Below are 18253 nucleotides of genomic sequence, written 5' to 3' on the forward strand. Positions count from 1 at the left end.
TGCAAACAATAACCGTTGAAATGTGATGCTATAGACAAGTTATGAAAATAAACTCGATCGACAAAGTATCAAATGACGTGATGATAAATAGGATCCACACTTCAACGAACATGCTAACGGAAAACAGAAAACGGAAAAGAAAGTCGGTAATTTTGGATATAATACAAGAGGCAACAAATACAATTTTTTTCAACTTCTGGTACATAAAAAAATTGGAGGACGAAAAGGAATTGGCAGGAAAAAGTGACTTGGCTTGACAACATTCGCGAAATAACAGTGGCAGCGAGAAACAAAATTTAATGACAGAAGCAGAAACACAAATTTAATGAAATCATTAATAATACGACCTGATAACCGTATAGGTAAGATCAAAATAACGTTTGTATGTAATCTGTCATTTTATTGTTTTATATTCTTTTATATGCATTTTTAATTATTATTAAATTAGATTTTATCATCAATCAACATGATTGAGCAATTATCAATTGACCAGTTGTAAGATATTTACCCTTTATGTCATAAATGGCCACAACGGTTGGAGTTGTCAATACTGTTACCTGTCATAGATTTAGTGGCAGCTCGATTGCTTGTGACGTGGAAGCGAAAAAGTTTTTTGGGAAAAGTCCAATTGATCGTGAATAATTGGAAAAGCAGCGAAAAAATAACCGCACCCAGCTGTGATGACGACGTACGAAGAATTCATTCAACAGAATGAAGATCGGGATGGTGTGCGACTAACGTGGAATGTATGGCCTTCGAGCCGCATTGACGCTGGCCGTCTGGTTGTACCACTTGCGTGTCTCTACCAACCACTGAAGGAACGTCCGGATCTGCCACCTATACAGTATGAGCCAGTTTTGTGTACGCGTACCAATTGTCGTGCTATTCTTAATCCTCTTTGTCAAGTCGACTATCGTGCTAAGTTGTGGGTGTGCAACTTTTGTTTCCAACGTAATCCGGTAAAATGATAATTCAATTTGTAAAAATATTTGTTTGAACAATCAATATTTTTCCATAAAGTTTCCCCCACAATATGCTGCAATCTCCGAGCAACACCAGCCAGCCGAACTAATTCCTGGCTTTAGTACCATTGAATACACAATAGCACGAGCTCCTTGCATGCCGCCTGTTTTTATATTTCTCGTTGATACTTGTATGGATGAAGAAGAGCTAGATGCTTTGAAAGATTCTTTGCAAATGTCTCTAAGTTTATTGCCTCCTAATGCGTTAGTCGGACTCATAACTTTCGGTAAAATGATTCAAGTGCATGAATTGGGTGCTGAAGGGTGCTCCAAGAGCTATGTATTTCGTGGAACTAAGGATCTTACTGCAAAACAAGTGCAAGATATGTTGGGCATAGGTAGACAAACAGGTGCACCAATGCCCGGTCAACAGCGCGTGCCCGGTAGCGTAACTAGTGCTCCTGCTGCCACACCTCCAGCAAATCGTTTCCTCCAACCTATTAGTAAATGTGACATTGCATTGGGCGACTTATTGAGCGAACTGCAACGCGACCCTTGGCCGGTACCGCAGGGCAAGCGTTACTTGCGATCTACTGGCGCTGCATTAGCTATTGCCGTGGGTCTGCTGGAATGCACTTATCCCAATACTGGCGGCCGCATTATGGCTTTTGTAGGTGGACCTTGTTCCCAGGGTCCCGGCCAAGTTGTTGACGATGAGCTCAAGCATCCAATTCGTTCACATCATGACATTCATAAGGACAATGCTCGCTTTATGAAAAAGGCAATCAAACATTATGATGCGTTGGCTTTAAGAGCCGCTACCAATGGTCACTGCATCGATATTTACTCATGCGCTCTAGATCAGTGTGGTCTCATGGAGATGAAGCAGTGTTGTAATTCCACTGGCGGCCACATGGTGTTGGGAGATTCGTTTAATTCATCACTTTTCAAACAAACATTCCAACGAGTGTTTGCTCGTGATACTCGCGGTGATTTAAAAATGGCATTCAATGGCACACTGGAAGTGAAGTGCTCGCGCGAGCTGAAAATCTCGGGCGGCATCGGCTCGTGTGTGTCGCTGAATGTGAAGAGCTCGTCGGTGTCGGATGTGGAGATCGGCATGGGTAACACGGTACAATGGAAGATGTGTACATTGAATCCAAGCTCGACAATGGCATTCTTCTTCGAAGTTGTTAACCAACATGCGGCTCCAATGCCGCAGGGAGGGCGGGGATGTATTCAGTTCATAACTCAATATCAGCACGCAAATGGCCAACGTCGCATACGTGTAACTACATTGGCCAGGAAGTAATTAAAATAATTATATTTAAATCGTTAAATATTAAAAATTTGCGTCTATATGTATTTAGCTGGGCAGATGCAACAACAAATCTACCATATATAAGTGCTGGATTTGACCAAGAAGCGGCTGCGGTTATTATGGCGCGTATGGTTGTCTATCGAGCTGAAACAGATGAAGGACCAGACATATTGCGTTGGGTGGATCGACAGCTTATTCGTTTGGTAAGTATTTGGAAGAACTAATATAATTTTTGGGGTGTTGTATAGAATGTGAATGAATGTTTTCTACATGTACATGCACCTCTCTATTACAGTGTCAGAAATTTGGCGAGTACAGCAAAGATGACCCAAACAGTTTTCGCTTGGCACAGAACTTCAGCCTTTTCCCGCAATTCATGTACCATTTGCGCCGTTCCCAATTTTTGCAAGTCTTCAACAACTCGCCGGACGAGACCACATTCTATCGGCACATGCTAATGCGCGAGGACCTCACCCAGTCGCTAATTATGATACAGCCAATCCTATACAGCTACTCCTTTAATGGTCCTCCAGAACCGGTGTTGCTTGATACATCTTCCATACAGCCTGACCGTATACTGCTGATGGACACATTCTTCCAGATTCTCATTTACCATGGTGAAACGATTGCACAGTGGCGAGCACTCAAATATCAAGATATGCCCGAATATGAAAACTTCAAACAGCTACTGCAAGCACCTGTTGACGATGCTCAGGAGATTTTGCAGACACGTTTCCCGATGCCGCGTTACATTGATACCGAACATGGTGGCTCACAAGCTCGTTTCTTGCTTTCTAAAGTAAATCCATCGCAAACACACAACAACATGTACGCGTATGGACAGGTGAGTGCTACAAACTTATGAGCAACATACATACCAATTGCAATGTGCAATAGCTAATTTTATTTGTTTTATGTTGGAGTTTGTGCGCAATGTTTTGTTTATTAAAGTTTTAATTTGTTTTTATTTTTCTCTTGCGTGTGTTCGTTCGTCTCTGTTATTGAATTGTGATATCCCATGGACTGTATGCTTGCAAAAATGACAAAAATATAGCCGCCAATTGGCCAGTCTACGGTATTTATGACTTTTTTGTTATAAAGTTTGCTACTCTATGGTCTTCAACAGTCATTTATTTGGCAAAACAATTAAATTTGTTGAGGTGTGCGGTGCGATTTTAACGGTGTCTTGTAGCGCTTTTTTCACTCTGCTTTTACTACACTATTATGCTATGGTTTTTTAATTATTTTATTGAACATTTTAATTTTTTTGACTTTATTTTTATAATTTTATATATGTACATATTTCATTAATATACAATTTTCGTATAGGATGGTGGAGCTCCAGTGCTGACCGACGACGTATCACTGCAACTTTTCATGGAGCATCTTAAAAAACTCGCCGTTTCTTCAACAACATGAATTGAGAAATGTTGGATGCGTCTTATGTCATGTTACTTAAAACTTAAGACGCTCTGGGGGATGTTCTGGAGAAGCAGTTTATTTAGGAATATATAAAAGATGCTATCAGCATTTGTCGACATAATTAAATAACGACTGTAGTTATATTCTATTATATTCTATAGTTTTTAAAACTGATTAAAAGAAATAAAAAGTAAATAACATTATCATAGATGAGTAGTTTCACAGGAATTTGTTACACGGTGTGGAAATCGGCATTCCCCAAAAAAAGGTGCGAATACGAAATGAAAACTTGCTACTCCCCGCAAAATGAAATGCCACTTTGCGCTTCTTGAAAGTTTTTTGGGAACGAAAACCCCAAAAAGAGATCTAACAATTGTTACAAATGATTGTGTAGGTGAATACAACTATTTCATATTTACATATAAAAATGCTAAAATTGCATACATTGAAAAAAATTGCACTTTTAAACGAAAAGTCTTTAACACCTCCGTTAGGCGCCCGGGTCTGGCCAGACTGGCTTTCTCGACTTGGGTGTGAATATAACATATTTCTATTTTAGCTAACGGCTTAAGCTTCCAGGTAACTTCGTAAAATTTAATTCGAATTTTTTATCGATTTATGGATATAACCTTTTAAAAAGGATCCTCGAACAGAACGGAAAAAAGGCCGGGTCCGTGTGCCCAACCGAAGGTTTTAAAAAGGTTTAATCTTAACCGATTAAATCTCACTTTTTCGTTCAATTAGGTATATTAGTTTTTCGGTTCAAAAGAAGGCTTAAAAGAAGTTTAAATTCAGATGTTTCGTAAGGAAACACTGTTTTTTCACCTAGATAATGTTTGTTTACTCATTCCTTGGCATCATCGACAAAAAAAAACTGCATTTGAAGGTTATATAATTCGTGCCTAAACACATAGCACTTAATTTTTATTAGTTTGTTCACTTTAAAATTCACAAATCTAACAGCACAATATTACCAAATCCCTTCATTTTGTTTAATTTGTTTACATCTACAAGTTGTCAAAATCGCGAAAAATAAAGTAACGGTTTTCGGAAAGCGCCACCTCTAGTATTCTGTACATCGTGATTTGAACCCATTAAAATTTTGACATTTTTATTCTATTATTATTGATCAGGAGCGTCTAAGCTGCTAATTTACAAATACCCAACAAATTGAAAACTACAATAAACTAATTTGAGTTAAATGCAATTTACTATACTAAAACAGCTATTATAGAGAGCGAATAATAAGTTTAGGCCACTTTCCCACTATTTTCGTATATATCCACAAGAATGTATATATAATATATAAATTAAACGTGAGCTAATTTAATTGAGAAAACGAATCGACATTTTTTGTTCCACATCAGTACGTTCTAATGCTTTACAGAAGTCCTCAAATGAAATTTTGCCTTGACAACACAAATCTGCCTCCAGAATAGTGCGTTCAGCTATGCTTATTAGCTGGTCTTGGCTGATATTTGCTCCAACCATCATATGCAAAATGCTCAATAGTTCATCGCGGCTTATAACACCGTCGTCATCCAAGTCATACATTTTAAATGCAACTAAAAATAAAATGTGATTATTTACATATATTACTGCAAAAAAAAGCGCTTCATAGTAATTACACTTTAGTTTCTCTTCACGGCTATTCAAACCGTTTTCCTTTTTCGAATTTATTGGCCGAAAATGTGCAAGCACATTCATGAACTGGCGGAAATTCACACGATCATCGGTACTATCTTCAAAGAAGGCATGCACAATGCGTTCGCAGAGCGGATTGATCGCTAATTCAGGAATGCGCAGAAAATCCTCACGAGACAATGTTCCGCAGTCACCACGGTCCAGAGAGGTGAAACGCGAATAGAGACGCTCTATTTGATTGGGCGTAACTGTAAGTACAAAATATATTTTTTTAATGCTTTTTTAAAATATAAAGCAGTGTATTGGTATTAATCAAACAGTTAAAATTAACATTCCGGTTAATTGCTTTTATCACTTTTCTCTGTAAAATGGTCAATTCAAACTTTGGTCGATCATAACTCTTATCTGCAAGGTATGATACAATACGAGATATGAGTAAAAACAGCGTAAATAATGATTTTCACATAACTATGATAATTGCTTGCGACATGGAAACTGAACTTTGCCAACCTGTGGCCAATAACTTAATTGTATTGTTGTTAATATTAGAGAATGGATATAAAACATGTTAATATATGAGTAATATGTATGTATATGTGTGTATATGATTGTATTTATTTATAATTTGACTATGTAAGTCGAAATACTGCCATTTTTCTTATCTCAACGCAATATAACTTTTGTCGGCATTTAAAAGGACATTCCAAAAAGTATCACATCTTCCCATTAGCACGGAAGAAAGGTGCCATTTTATGTATACTATTCGCCTTATGGGGAGCCGTTTGAAAATGCTTTGATTTTTGTTAATAACTTCCGAATGGTTTAAAAGAATTGCGCCCCTTAGAATACTAATATTCATGGATCAGTGGGGTGGGTTATTGTGAGGTTTAAGATGCCACGTTCTCGCTGCATCTTCCCAAAATCAGTGGGTACTTAACTTAAAATTACCCAAAATATTTTTACACTGGATGGGGCAAAAGCGGCAAGAGTGTCGTATTGTTGTAAGTCGTTTAATCGACTAAAAATATATTTAGGGTGCTTGTAAAGTACCGTATAAGTCGTATTATGAATTTTGCACAGATACAAAAATCTTTGGTTGTAGTTTCACTTATTTAACAGATAAAATCTCTACACCTCAAGGCAATGACACTTACGACGTCTAGTCAATCACCTAATTATATGCAAGAATGCATTGTTTATTTACATCACATGATAAATACTGTGTATACTGAAAGCTAAATTTTATGACCAAATGAGTTTCATTCAAATCGGTTCTAATTGGGTGGTATTTATTACGAGCCGAGAAATTATGTCGCTAAAACACGCCGTACATAAATACTTGCTCTAATCCTCGACTAAATAAAATAATTTGGGCCAAAACTATGATACTCTTATGCCATTAAACTATTCCTAAAAATTGTTTTTACTTACATCCCGTTTCTTCTTGAATTTGCCCAATCTCCTCTGGGCGAAGCAACAGTGATGATTTATTCCCCATTTTAACTATTCAATTGCGTTTTCAAAACTAAGAGAATTTTTATTAAATAAAGCAAATAGAAAATTTAACTCAATAACAAGGCAAATCTATTAATTCGCCTCGCCTAATAATAAGAGGCTCACTTTCAAGGCGAATGTGTAAGTTAGGGATGTTCAAAAAAGGCCGGTGTTTCTAAAACCGAATTCTCTTAATTTGGTTAATTTTTTTAATTTCGATATTAATCTTTTTTTTTCTCCTTTTAAACCGAAAATTCGAGGTTGGATTTAAATTTTATGGTAGCTAATAAAAATCAAATGTAAATATTGATTTGAATATTTGAGAAGAATAAATTACTATTCAAAATAATCAAAATTATGACACTTACAAAAAAGAAAAGTTTTTTGTGGCCCAATTCACAGTGACGCGTTGGTGGAATTGAGAAGTGGTAAATCGAATTTAAAAGGTCGCCTTTAACGGGGGGAACAGAAATGCAGTGAGCCAGAAACCCAAAAGCGGAAACTACAATCCATCAATGGGTCGAGAAGCCTGTTGCAGCTCTATACCAATACTTTAATGAGATAGCATTACGTTCTGTCACAAAATTTCTGCAACAATAGCAGCGCCACGTGTCCTGTCAGTCAAATGTAGACAATTTGATGGCCATCACTAGCTTATTAACCGGAATATAAAAGTTTTCCCTGCAAAGTTGAAATGAAAGTACATTTTATAAATACTACTTTGAAGCTTAATTACGTTTACTTATTGCTTTTAACGATAAACTATGTTCTTATGGAACGATTGCTCTATACTTTCAAACACCATGTTTGGCGTAAAAGAACATCAGTAAAAACACTCTCAGCTGTTTGCCAATAGCTGAAAACACCTGATTCCAAAACGTTCTTTTATTTAACATGGTTGCAAATAGGTGCCTGTCAAACTCACATCAAGGGTGCCTGTCAAAAAAATACTTGTATTTCTATACAATCGCTTGAACAACCTGTGCAATAATTTATTTGGTATTGTTGCCAGACGTTTCGCGAAAGTTCATGATTCGTCACAGTATTCTTTGCCACTGATACAAGCTCAACTTTCGCTTTTGAATATGGAGCCTAATTGCCAAATTTGGCATATTTTTAAATGGATTTGTATGAAATTGTGAAGTAAAAATAAATGTTTGAACTTATTTGCAATTGAGATACAGATTGAGCAAGATAACGACACATTTTTTCGTGCGTGCAGCCGGCTAAATCGAATTATAAGACGTTATCACGTCAAAAGAAGTAAAATTTCAGATATTTCTCAGTAAAATGCTTTATTAAAATTTAGAATTATTTTATAAATATTGGCTGGGATTCGCAATAATGTCTATTGGGCAAATTTTGGCAAACTATAATGTCTTTATTAATGAAACTTGGTGGAGATGTTAGTGAAGTGTTAAGGAACACTCTTAATAACTCCAAATTATTCGGGAATTCATAATTTCGTAATTATTTGCCTTCAAAATTTAATTTTGAGTTCAATGGTTTAAACACGGAAAGGAGTTCCACGCAAAAATACTGTGGATTGCGTAGCCGGAGTTGGACTCATGAGGGTTATTTGTTTTAAGCATGGCCAATGGCCGCCCACGCGAAAAGGAGTTCTACTCAAAAATACTGTGGATTGCGTAGCCGGAGTTGGACTGATGAGGGTTATTTTTTTAAAAAGGAAACGAGCATGAGGACTCGTTTGTAAAACTGATCGAAGCAATACAATACACTTATAAACCGTAATTTTTGGCTTTTAATTACTTCATTATTTTTTGTGATACGGGTGCGGTTTTCAGTTTTAAGATGGGGATACACCCGGCAAGGGGGGCCCTTTTAACCTTTTTTTTCCAAGCGATAGACATTATACTAAATATTTCCCTAAATATTTGTTATTGTAAATTTTCCAAGTCAAAGATATTACTTTGAATTTTTTTTGTGGCGATATTCTATCGTTTTTAATGTTACCATACAAATTCTAATTTGGTACTGCAACCCTGCCAATACGCTCAAGCAAAAAGAATAAGCACTCACACCATCACACACTTGAATATCTAGACAGCTGTCAAACTCACACCAAAAAATAGGAAGAAGTCAAGGCGAATTTATTATAGGTGACAGCAAACACATATAAGTAAAACCCTACATGTATTTGTTGGTGCGTTTGGTCCAAGCATCACGTCAAAAACAGTAATCAAATGTAAACATACGAATGTAAGCATACCAATACATACAAACAAAGCATATCATTTTGACGTAAGCCATACCTACGGCGAAAAATTCAGCTGGGTGAATGCTGTCACCTATAATAAATCCACCTTGTTTTTATTTGTATTTTTGTACAATAATCTGTTGCTTAAGGTAGTGAGTTGGCAACACTGCCTGTACTATTCTGTTTATTGTCGTTTGTCGTATATTATACATGTGTGGGATTATTTATACACCAACCAAATACATTTTTAAGCTTGAGTGACAACAAATCCATCTACTATTCTGTCGGAATCAGAAAATTTAGCCAAGATTCAGAACTTACCAAGCTCTAAACTGGATAGGATGGAGAAGTTAAACTCCACGCTGGGCGCCGTGAGGTCACTGCGTTCCAGCGTTCGGCATTGCTTTGAACACTTGGCAGACGGCACTAACGCCGAATTGGCTGAAGATAGTCGCACCAAGTTTCTTTTAAAGTTTCAGGAGAACTTTAATAATATGAATGCTCAACTAAGGTAAAATTGAATACGCAAATATTTATGGCCGCTTCACATCATAGTGCCCATCACGGTTAACTTTCGGTCGGGAACGATGTCATGTCAAACATGTCGTGGCATCTTGCCCAGCATCCATACTATCCGTACGAGTCGATATTCGGTCGCATTCCGTTCCAGTCGTGAGCGAGATCGAATCGTGTTATGAACATCAAATTTTACTAGAACTTGAACGAACCGTGATCGGCACTTTGGAGTGCAGCGGCTCTTTAACGTTTGGATTAACTTTTACATATTTTTTCTTCTGACTTGCATCAAAATAGAGAAGTCGAGAGCTTAATAAACGGCTTACAAGCCCCACAAACGCCATACTGTTTGGGCCAAACTACGTATCTCGCACAAGAAACGTCACCGGATAGGCAAGCGTTATATTCACAGCTGGTAAATAGCTATAAGTGGATCGACAAGGTACATGATCACAGCTTTCTGGCATTTAACAATCTCAACCAAAACAATCTCAGGCGATCATATACATATTGTTCGCAAAAACGGGGACGAATCCCATTTACATCGTGTAACAACATCGATCCAGAGTAAGTCTATTTTCGATAGTGCATATTCTATATAAGCTTGCGAATTTCCAAAATAATTTATACTCTTTTAGTCATACAGACAAGCTACTGAGTGAAATAAACCTACCTCTCACAAGCTATCAAGTTTGTCGTCCATTTGGCTCCAACGTTGTTGTCATTGTAAGTAGATTTAGAGAAGGAAAAAAAAAAAACATTTTAAATTTCCACCTTCTGCAGGTCACAATCAGTCGCGTGCTTAAGGCAGCTATAGTCTGCAAGGGTGTGCTCATTGAATGGGTTACAGTTAAGGGATTCGATGAGACACTTGATCCTGATGATTTGTGGACAGAATCGCGCTACGAAGTTTTCCGGAAAGTGCAAGAACATACCCACATCGCAATGTTGCACTTCTTCTCGCCTACATTACCTGATTTGGCCATTAAGAGTTATATGGTAAATTCAACTTTTTACTTTTTATAAAAATGTGTGCTTATTAATCGATGATTTTAGACTTGGCTCCACAGTTACAGCAAGCTCTTCTTGGAAGCGTGTAAACGTTGCGGTAAATTCGTTTCAAATGGTTTGCCACCAACTTGGCGTGATTTACGTACACTAGAACCTTTTCACGAAGAATGTCGCAATTGTTAAATAAGAACGCAGCGAAAAATAATATACGTATTTGCATAGTTTTAAATAATTTCAATATATATTTGCAGAAACAATAATAATTTTTCAAAAATGTATGTAATCATTCTTGAATTGCAACACATTATGTATTATTAAGGATTGTTATGCTGTTTTCAGACAGCTTCCTTCTGAGTGCATAATTTTGAGCAGTATTCAGATGCAAGATTGTCCTGATGTGCTGCAATTTGCATCTTTGCTGTTCAGTAGCTTAACATTTTTATGCTGTTTACACAAACGCGCAAAATTCTGCCTTAGAGTTTCGCGTAGTTTTTTACGTTGCAGATCAACCTTTTCGCGCTGACATTGGTATTCCAAAACCACTTCTTGTGGAATGTAACAGTTTTCTTCGTCGTCATCGTACTCGTCGACATTTTCCTATAAAGATATGAGAGTATATTTTTAATAAACAAAAAATATTTAACATACCTATTGCAAAGGAATATAGACAAGAAATTCACTCATATGGTTTGCTACCTGGTATAATTTACCTAACTGGACTTAAAAACAATAAACCCATGTACACTTGATGGCCCCTAGTATTATTAATCAATCAATTATATCATTAATATTTTCCATAGGGACTCGAGATCATGCATTTAATAGTGAATAGAATAGCAATAAATTTAACATCCCCGGAAGAGAACAACTATGCAAAGTGCCAGCGATGAATTTTTAAGATTGCACAAAAAATGGTGTTAAAGTGATGCCTGGAGTATAGCAGTGATAATCACGATCTAATTTCGGCATTGCTTAATGTGACGTATAAGATATTCGCTAAAATATTAAGCAAACAGTTACGAATACGCTGAGAGAGTACTACTCGGCTGCTAATGCAGTTTGCGACCTGAAACGTCAACTATTGAGCAAATTTTTACCCTAAAACAATCAATGGAAAAATGTTACGAGCACAATATATGGACCTCCATTGCTATTTATTGACTTTGAACAAGCTTTTGATAGTGTAAGTAGGCAGCAAATTCCTGATACGCTAAGAAGGCGACGTGCTCCAGAAAAAGTAACTAGAATGGTGATGACGTTGTATAACAAAATACGCAGAATCAATATTCAAAATGAGACTTCCGAAGAGTTTGCCGTCAAGACGGGAGTGAAACAAGGAGATGGATACCATCGACTGCGGAAATAAAGACCTTTATATATCTGGGAGTAACCCTATGTAACGACAATGTGATGCAACTTACTATCCGTGTGCGACCACATAGTCCATACATGCACCAATAAGGAAAAAATAGGAGTGGAGAATAAGAACCAACGGCTAGATTAAGGATTTAATACAATTGGAGCACGTAGTAAGATAAGTAAAGTCCCAAATTTACAAGTCATATCCCGCACATGGAAGCGGATCACATGCAGCAGATATTAATAGAGGTGAGGGTGACAAAAGTATGAAGTCAAGGAAGAACTAAATTAGGGTGGAAAGATGAAGTAACAGAAGATCGTCTTCTAACAATAGGAATAAGCACCTAGGAGAAGAAAGCATCTGAGTACCAAAATAGTTCTTGTTGTTATTGTAGCAGTAATATATGTAATACAAGCCCTGCTTGTGTAGTGTATGGGTATATTCAATAACGCATTATAATGCGCAACGTACTTTTGCAGTGTTGGCAATGCGTTCAGAAATGCAAATATGGCAGTACATACTGCAAATGCATCGCGTTCGAAAACGCCATTTTTGTATCAAACGTCGCGCATTATTTGCAGGAAAAATTTTAATACTGCCAATCTATCAATTGCAACACTTGTCACATTGGCAGTGCTGCCAGCGCTGCAATTACTGCGCATTTATAATGCGTTTCTGAATATACCCTATATCACCGGTCGTTTTCGACTATCTCATCTGGAGGTAGGTCCAGGAAACATGCTGTTTCGCCAAGTTGGGTCCAGAGGGAGAGGGGTGTTAGATGAGTGGGTTATAAGACACATGTGAAAAGGTGGTTAGTGTCGTGCGGGGTGCCTCCACATGGCGGAAGCGCCAGTCGTCTTGCGAGCTAGTAGATTAGATTCTACGATGTTTGCACTTCGCCCTCATGGTCTTTTGTGCCCTCTACTCATTACAGTACCACATCCAGACCCAGTTCCCTTATTAAAGTCAGGATAGATTTGGGTTGGATTGAGCGTATGCGCCTTTCCTCTGGCTGCAGTTGGGCGAGATGTCTCAACCTACTCCACGCTTTAGCGCTACATTCAAGGAGAAAGTGCATTGGCGTCTTCTGGGATTAGTCGCATAAATGACAAGAGTCAGTAGGCCATATCGCGATCAGTAGCGTCAAATGAAGATTTAATAGATAAAGGTATTGCCTAATGTCTTTTTAAGTGTCGTAAATAAAGATTTTAAGATACATTTCAACATACATACCAGCATTTGTTGCAAGCTCAGCCAGTTCGTACCCCCATACTTTTGGTTAAGTGAACTGCTCCTCCACATATAGGTACTGCCTATATCATACATATGGTGTTGATGTTCATCGTCCAATCCAATATCTTGCCCATTTTCATGATTACAGAAACCATCAGAACAGGATACTTCTGAACCTTCTGGTGTAGTGGTTGCACTAGAGATAGGCGAATTATCAGGCGTTAAAAGTTCACTGCCATAACCAGAATCGCGTACATCGTTTTCGCATGGACACTGGTCCCCTGCTGATAAACACATATCACATTTCCCTGCGGTGCTAACTGCGTCAATGCCACAGGAGCTGCCATAAGTACTACAAATTGCTGATGACGTTTGCTCGACCGTAGGCACTCGCTGCTGCTGTTGCGGTTGCTGCTTCTTTTTGCTGCCACTTGTCTGTTGCTGATCTTGTTTGTGCTTTTTTTGCTTCTTTTGTTTGCTTTTCTTTTGTGGTGGAGACTTATATTCCACCGTTGATGGCGATTCCTTCTTAATACCAGCGCGCAAATTGTTATCCATAATATCTACCAATTTATTTAGCTCTTCGTCAAACTCATCTGACAGATCGAGCGCCTCATCCGACATTTTCATTCGGACTTCTTTTTCTGCGTTTTCCTCTTCTTCCTCATCTGGCTCTACTGTATCAGAATCGGTACTATCAGTTCCATTGCCATATTTTCGGCAAAGCTTTTCCTTCTTTTCCATTTTCTTTAACTTCTTTTTCAGTTTCTTCTGCTCCCGTCTTAATTCTTTTGCCCTTTCAGCGCGGCTAATTTCCTGGTAAAGCAATTCCAAGTTACTTATACCTTGTTTGCGTTCCACAGCCATATCAAAACTTCGACTTAGCGCATGCACGCCAACCGCTGCTAGTACCTGACAGGCTCTCTCTTCTTCGCGCAGACTGATATATATACGTCGCAGCCGCTCATACATTATCATACCAACGCAGGTTAGCACTTCCTCCTGCGCAATTTCAAGAGTTTTGGCATGACGCTCCCGCTGTTTCGAATAACTGCATACGAAAGTTTATACGAATGGAAATATTTTTTTAAGTAAATATCAAAATATTGCATGAATACAAGAATATCTGGTGTTGGTACACGTTAAACATAATATAAAATAAAATAAAAGAAGCTCACCTGCCGTTAACTTCTGGTTCGGCGCGCCTTATCAGAGCGTCGAGGAAGTCAACTTTTTTCGTAATAATTTGAAAATGCTTTTCGGATTGCGGTTTTCTAATGTTCGCATACAACGCCGCATCGAATCCTTCTTTGCAAGTCGTTTCGTTTACGAGTATGTGGTATGCCTTCTCGATCTGTACAATAAAACGATTAACGAAGAAAAATAATAGCACGTCATAATGTAAAGATTTGATTAGACAGATTAACAAACACAAAAACAAATTCAATTAGATTATTAAAAACATACCTTATTGCGACATCCTTGACAAAACTTGTGCTTTTTTAAATAGTTTTCGAGCACTTCGTGCAGCTCCCTTGTTTCTATGGTAGCCAATTCATCGCGACAATTATACTTCATTGAGAACCACACTTCCCGCCAAACCTCAGAAAAGGGTCTCGAACGAAATGCATCTAATGAATGCAGCACACATCGGGTTTTGTTTCGTAGTTTATTATCGAGTAGATTATTGAGCACCTCGTGATGACGATAGAGCAGCGTACCTAATGCTTGTGGTGCAGACATACGCTCCTCACGCACAGTAAGTGCACACGTGTCTTTTATGACCAACGGATCCAGAGTTGGATGACCTGACAGTGTTAGCTGATAGAACAAACGTTCAACACGACGTCGGCAGCCCACACATGGCACACACTGATTCAGTAGGGAGACGAAAGTGACGCTGTCTATTTCGAGCGATTGTCTTAGTTCCTCCGCTGATAACAATTTAAACTTGCGTGTAAATATTTCAAGCTCTCTCCCACGTATTTGCGGGTTATCTATGCACAAGCCTTTGCTACTCAAGTCCATTAACATCTATAAAAACAGAAATAAGATTTGGAAAAAGTTTGAACGAGTGCGGATTCAATTTTTACACCTTTTCATACAAATGCTGAAATTGGCATGCACTTTTCAGCAAGCGTTTCGTATGAGGAGCTGTAACTCATATATAAGCAGTTATAAATTCAACAAGTTATCTAGAGAGACATTTACCTACAGTTTCAAGCCAACTCCGAATGGCAGATATTTTTTATGAGGAGCTTTTTCACGCCAGAAATACACTCGGTGGTTTGCCATTGCCTGCCGAGGGGCGACCGCTTTCAGAAAAAACTTATCGGCTACGGCGGCCGCCGTCTTAGCAATCTTTTTTTAAGAAGTCTAAGGGGACATCTAATAGTTGCGAATGTGTGTGATCCGCTAATAAGACAAAGCTTTGTCGTAACAAATAAAAAATTCTACATACATTTAGGTAAATCCTGAATTTTGAGAAATACTGGATTGACTGTCCTTGACCCCATTGTCTTCTTGAGATGGCATCAAATTTAAACGGAAAGCGCAGCGATATCTCTGCGACCTGGATCAATTACAACGCAAATATTGTAAACATAACTCTTACTTTTCAAGGATTGATCCTAATATTCCTAACTTCCCCCGCTTGTGAAGCAAACTCGTATGAGGCTAACTCATCTAACACCCCTTTAAACTACGAGAGCTGTTGACCAAACCACAGAGACAATATGCGCGCAAACATCTTAATCCTATTCCTTACGAGGTTAAATCTTGTTTAAACTTTATCAGGTTGCACCTACTAGGCACCAGGAAGTATTTTACATAAATTAGGATGCGGATTTTGCCTCTTATGTTTATTGGATGTGGATTTGAACTAACGAGAGCTGTGCACTGAATGCCTCATTGTACCAGCGATACCAACATATATTTTCCATAACCTGCTTTGATCCTGCAAATTCATTGGTAAAAAAATCTCTCTAAACTAGATAAGCTGATTTCTTTTACAGTTATCTACGAAGAACAAATACATTATAGTCGCCTAAATTAATATATACATTCATACATACATACTCTATTTGATATCTTTTTGCTTAAACTTGGAAAAACAGTAATAAAAGTGAGAAACGAATTGATGAAAATAAATAAAACCTGCGTGCTCTTGTAAGCAAATTAGGTTAGAAATAATGATAAGATCAGCATTGTTTAGAGCAAGAATTCAACTAATTTTCTAATTTTTAACAAGCACTGAAAGCTACAAATAAAAAAAAATATAACTAAAATGTTATTCATAATTGTAATAACAATAAAAGAGAAAACACTTAATACAACATTGAATTTTCACGCTCGGGGAATGTGGTGGGGTGTGAGATAAATCTAAAGCCATTACTACGTAAACAAGTTGTGCATAGCAAATAATTCGAGCCCCTACCATGCGAGTGCTTGCAGTTAATGCAACTGCAATCAGGCTACATAAATAATACTGAGGAGATATATGTGCATATGTATTTCAGTTTGAACCTGTTTTGGGTTCGTCCGCTGCGTACAGCTATAACTAAATGGGCAATTAAAGAACATGTGCACTTTTTTGGATTTCTTAAGGAAAGCTTTTTGTCTTTAAAATATAATAATTTGGACTATTTCGCAGACGAATTAGTTTCACGGTCCCAACTAAAGAGGGAGTATTTCGGAATCATCTAGAAATCAGCCTCCAAAATTAATATACATAAAAAATAGACGGATTTGAAATTGCTTTGTGTATCAAAATATTGTAAAAAAATATGCCTGAGCACTGGATGTATCAACAGGTTCAATGGTTCATAATCAGCTGCTTACTGTGTTCATACTTTTACTACGGAAACACTTTCTCCAAATAAACCTATTGCATTCCAACTTCATAGTAGATGTAGTGGTAATCAACATTCACCCTTGAACATCTTTCCTATTGAATTTAGTGATAGTCTCTTCTTCTTTTTATAAGCCAACCTTACTTTGCATTGGAGATTTTGTGCGAGCGTAGTGAATATCAAAGATATTTTGCCAAAGTCGATGCTGGATAGTAATAACTCACCATTAATGAAGAATCATCACCGGATCCTGCAACCACGGGTATTTGCCTATAACCAACGTCGATCACGTCCTCTGCTCGGTATACCTCCGTGAGTTTAGCCATAATTCTACCCCAAAAATTTCCGGAGCACCACACGACAAGGAAGGTAAGCTTCAAGTTTCGTTCTTCGTCCCAGCAAAGGAAATCACAATATTCTATTTTTTTAATTCTTGTACAACGATTAGTGGTTCGAAAAAATTATTCGAATGTGTTTAATATCTATAAAGTGTAATAATAAAGTCTTCGTAATTACAAGACACCGAGAAATTATATGAGAAATTGTCAAACACGTAGTATAAAACTGGAATGATTCCACCTGCACTGTTGCACAACTTCGTAGCTATTAATTGCCTAGTGAGCCCAGTTCCCAAATATAAGCATATCGAAAATTAGGACTTTTTTCATATGACAGCGCACTAATAGTGAATGAATTGCTAAAATAAGCATAACATCTTAAAATGTATGGAATTTAGTAGAAAGAATGATATTTGTTTCAAAATTTAAAATATTAATTAATAAAAGAGCCTTCATTTAAGATTTTCAAGTGCATTTTTCAAACAGAGTTGATTTCAAAACCTACATAATTAGTTAATCAAAAACTAGTGAGTTTTTTTGCAACGCTGATTTCAGTATGAACATCGGAATGTGGTTATAGCTACGGCTAAACGCTCATGCATTTGCTGTCCAGCAGCTTATGTGTGGGCGTGTCGGGTGACATATGTACTTGTTTCGTGTCACATATACTTGTTGTCGGCTTTTGCATGATGAAAATCAAAAATTTTAGATTTTTTCAAGGGCAAGCGTCATGCATGAGCGTGTGGCCGTAGCTTATCTTTTGATATCAAATCATTCATATTTATTGTTGCCCCATATTTTCTACATCACAACTTTCTCCCAACTTACATAACGATTCAATGTTTATAATTCTTGAATTTATTAAACATGCAAATAAACG

The 18253-nt window shown here is 37.5% G+C and overlaps 4 protein-coding genes across 5 annotated transcripts; 2 read left to right on the forward strand and 2 right to left on the reverse strand.

Moving 5' to 3' along the window:
* Positions 1–544: 544 nt before the first annotated feature.
* LOC128855123 (protein transport protein Sec23A) lies at positions 545–3913 on the forward strand. 2 transcript variants are annotated; one of them, XM_054089769.1, is made up of 6 exons: positions 545–959; positions 1021–2270; positions 2333–2486; positions 2579–3127; positions 3338–3358; positions 3613–3913. In XM_054089769.1, exons 1-6 carry the CDS (start codon positions 681–683, stop codon positions 3700–3702), a joined length of 2343 nt encoding a protein of 780 aa, XP_053945744.1. In that variant the 5' UTR covers positions 545–680; the 3' UTR covers positions 3703–3913. The 2 variants fall into 2 exon arrangements, with proteins under 2 accessions (XP_053945744.1, XP_053945747.1); XM_054089772.1 differs by lacking the exon at positions 3338–3358.
* Positions 3914–4584: 671 nt separating this feature from the next.
* LOC128855124 (calcineurin B homologous protein 1) lies at positions 4585–6960 on the reverse strand. Its single transcript, XM_054089773.1, has 3 exons — positions 6781–6960; positions 5334–5597; positions 4585–5270 (listed from the first exon to the last, which is right to left on the reverse strand). The coding sequence occupies exons 1-3, from the start codon at positions 6845–6847 to the stop codon at positions 5032–5034; spliced, it is 570 nt and encodes a 189-aa protein (XP_053945748.1). The 5' UTR covers positions 6848–6960; the 3' UTR covers positions 4585–5031.
* Positions 6961–9164: 2204 nt separating this feature from the next.
* Positions 9165–10866, forward strand: LOC128855126 (mediator of RNA polymerase II transcription subunit 27). Its single transcript, XM_054089775.1, has 5 exons — positions 9165–9572; positions 9875–10144; positions 10216–10303; positions 10361–10576; positions 10634–10866. The coding sequence occupies exons 1-5, from the start codon at positions 9403–9405 to the stop codon at positions 10769–10771; spliced, it is 882 nt and encodes a 293-aa protein (XP_053945750.1). The 5' UTR covers positions 9165–9402; the 3' UTR covers positions 10772–10866.
* On the reverse strand, positions 10808–17666 carry LOC128855125 (gametogenetin-binding protein 2-like). Its single transcript, XM_054089774.1, has 5 exons — positions 17260–17666; positions 14652–15218; positions 14363–14538; positions 13185–14235; positions 10808–11185 (listed from the first exon to the last, which is right to left on the reverse strand). The coding sequence occupies exons 1-5, from the start codon at positions 17359–17361 to the stop codon at positions 10964–10966; spliced, it is 2118 nt and encodes a 705-aa protein (XP_053945749.1). The 5' UTR covers positions 17362–17666; the 3' UTR covers positions 10808–10963.
* Positions 17667–18253: the final 587 nt, after the last annotated feature.

The sequence above is a fragment of the Anastrepha ludens genome, chromosome 2, assembly GCF_028408465.1.
Source record: "Anastrepha ludens isolate Willacy chromosome 2, idAnaLude1.1, whole genome shotgun sequence".
Taxonomy (NCBI): Eukaryota; Metazoa; Arthropoda; class Insecta; order Diptera; family Tephritidae; genus Anastrepha; species Anastrepha ludens.

Bases quoted from the DNA above. Each gene is read 5' to 3' on its own strand.
- LOC128855126 (XM_054089775.1), top strand. From the start codon at position 9,403: ATGGAGAAGTTAAACTCCACGCTGGGCGCCGTGAGGTCACTGCGTTCC. The intron at 10,145-10,215 runs GTAAGTCTATTT...ATACTCTTTTAG, and splicing joins TGTAACAACATCGATCCAGA to TCATACAGACAAGCTACTGA. The intron at 10,577-10,633 runs GTAAATTCAACT...CGATGATTTTAG, and splicing joins TGGCCATTAAGAGTTATATG to ACTTGGCTCCACAGTTACAG.
- LOC128855124 (XM_054089773.1), bottom strand. From the start codon at position 6,847: ATGGGGAATAAATCATCACTGTTGCTTCGCCCAGAGGAGATTGGGCAA. The intron at 5,598-6,780 runs GTAAGTAAAAAC...TTGTACTTACAG, and splicing joins AATTCAAGAAGAAACGGGAT to TTACGCCCAATCAAATAGAG. The intron at 5,271-5,333 runs GTAATTACTATG...TTTTATTTTTAG, and splicing joins CCGTGAAGAGAAACTAAAGT to TTGCATTTAAAATGTATGAC.
- LOC128855125 (XM_054089774.1), bottom strand. From the start codon at position 17,361: ATGGCTAAACTCACGGAGGTATACCGAGCAGAGGACGTGATCGACGTT. The intron at 15,219-17,259 runs GTGAGTTATTAC...CTGTTTTTATAG, and splicing joins GTGATGATTCTTCATTAATG to ATGTTAATGGACTTGAGTAG. The intron at 14,236-14,362 runs GTGAGCTTCTTT...TTTCGTATGCAG, and splicing joins GAACCAGAAGTTAACGGCAG to TTATTCGAAACAGCGGGAGC.
- LOC128855123 (XM_054089769.1), top strand. From the start codon at position 681: ATGACGACGTACGAAGAATTCATTCAACAGAATGAAGATCGGGATGGT. The intron at 3,128-3,337 runs GTGAGTGCTACA...ACAAAAATATAG, and splicing joins ACATGTACGCGTATGGACAG to CCGCCAATTGGCCAGTCTAC. The intron at 3,359-3,612 runs GTATTTATGACT...ATTTTCGTATAG, and splicing joins CGCCAATTGGCCAGTCTACG to GATGGTGGAGCTCCAGTGCT.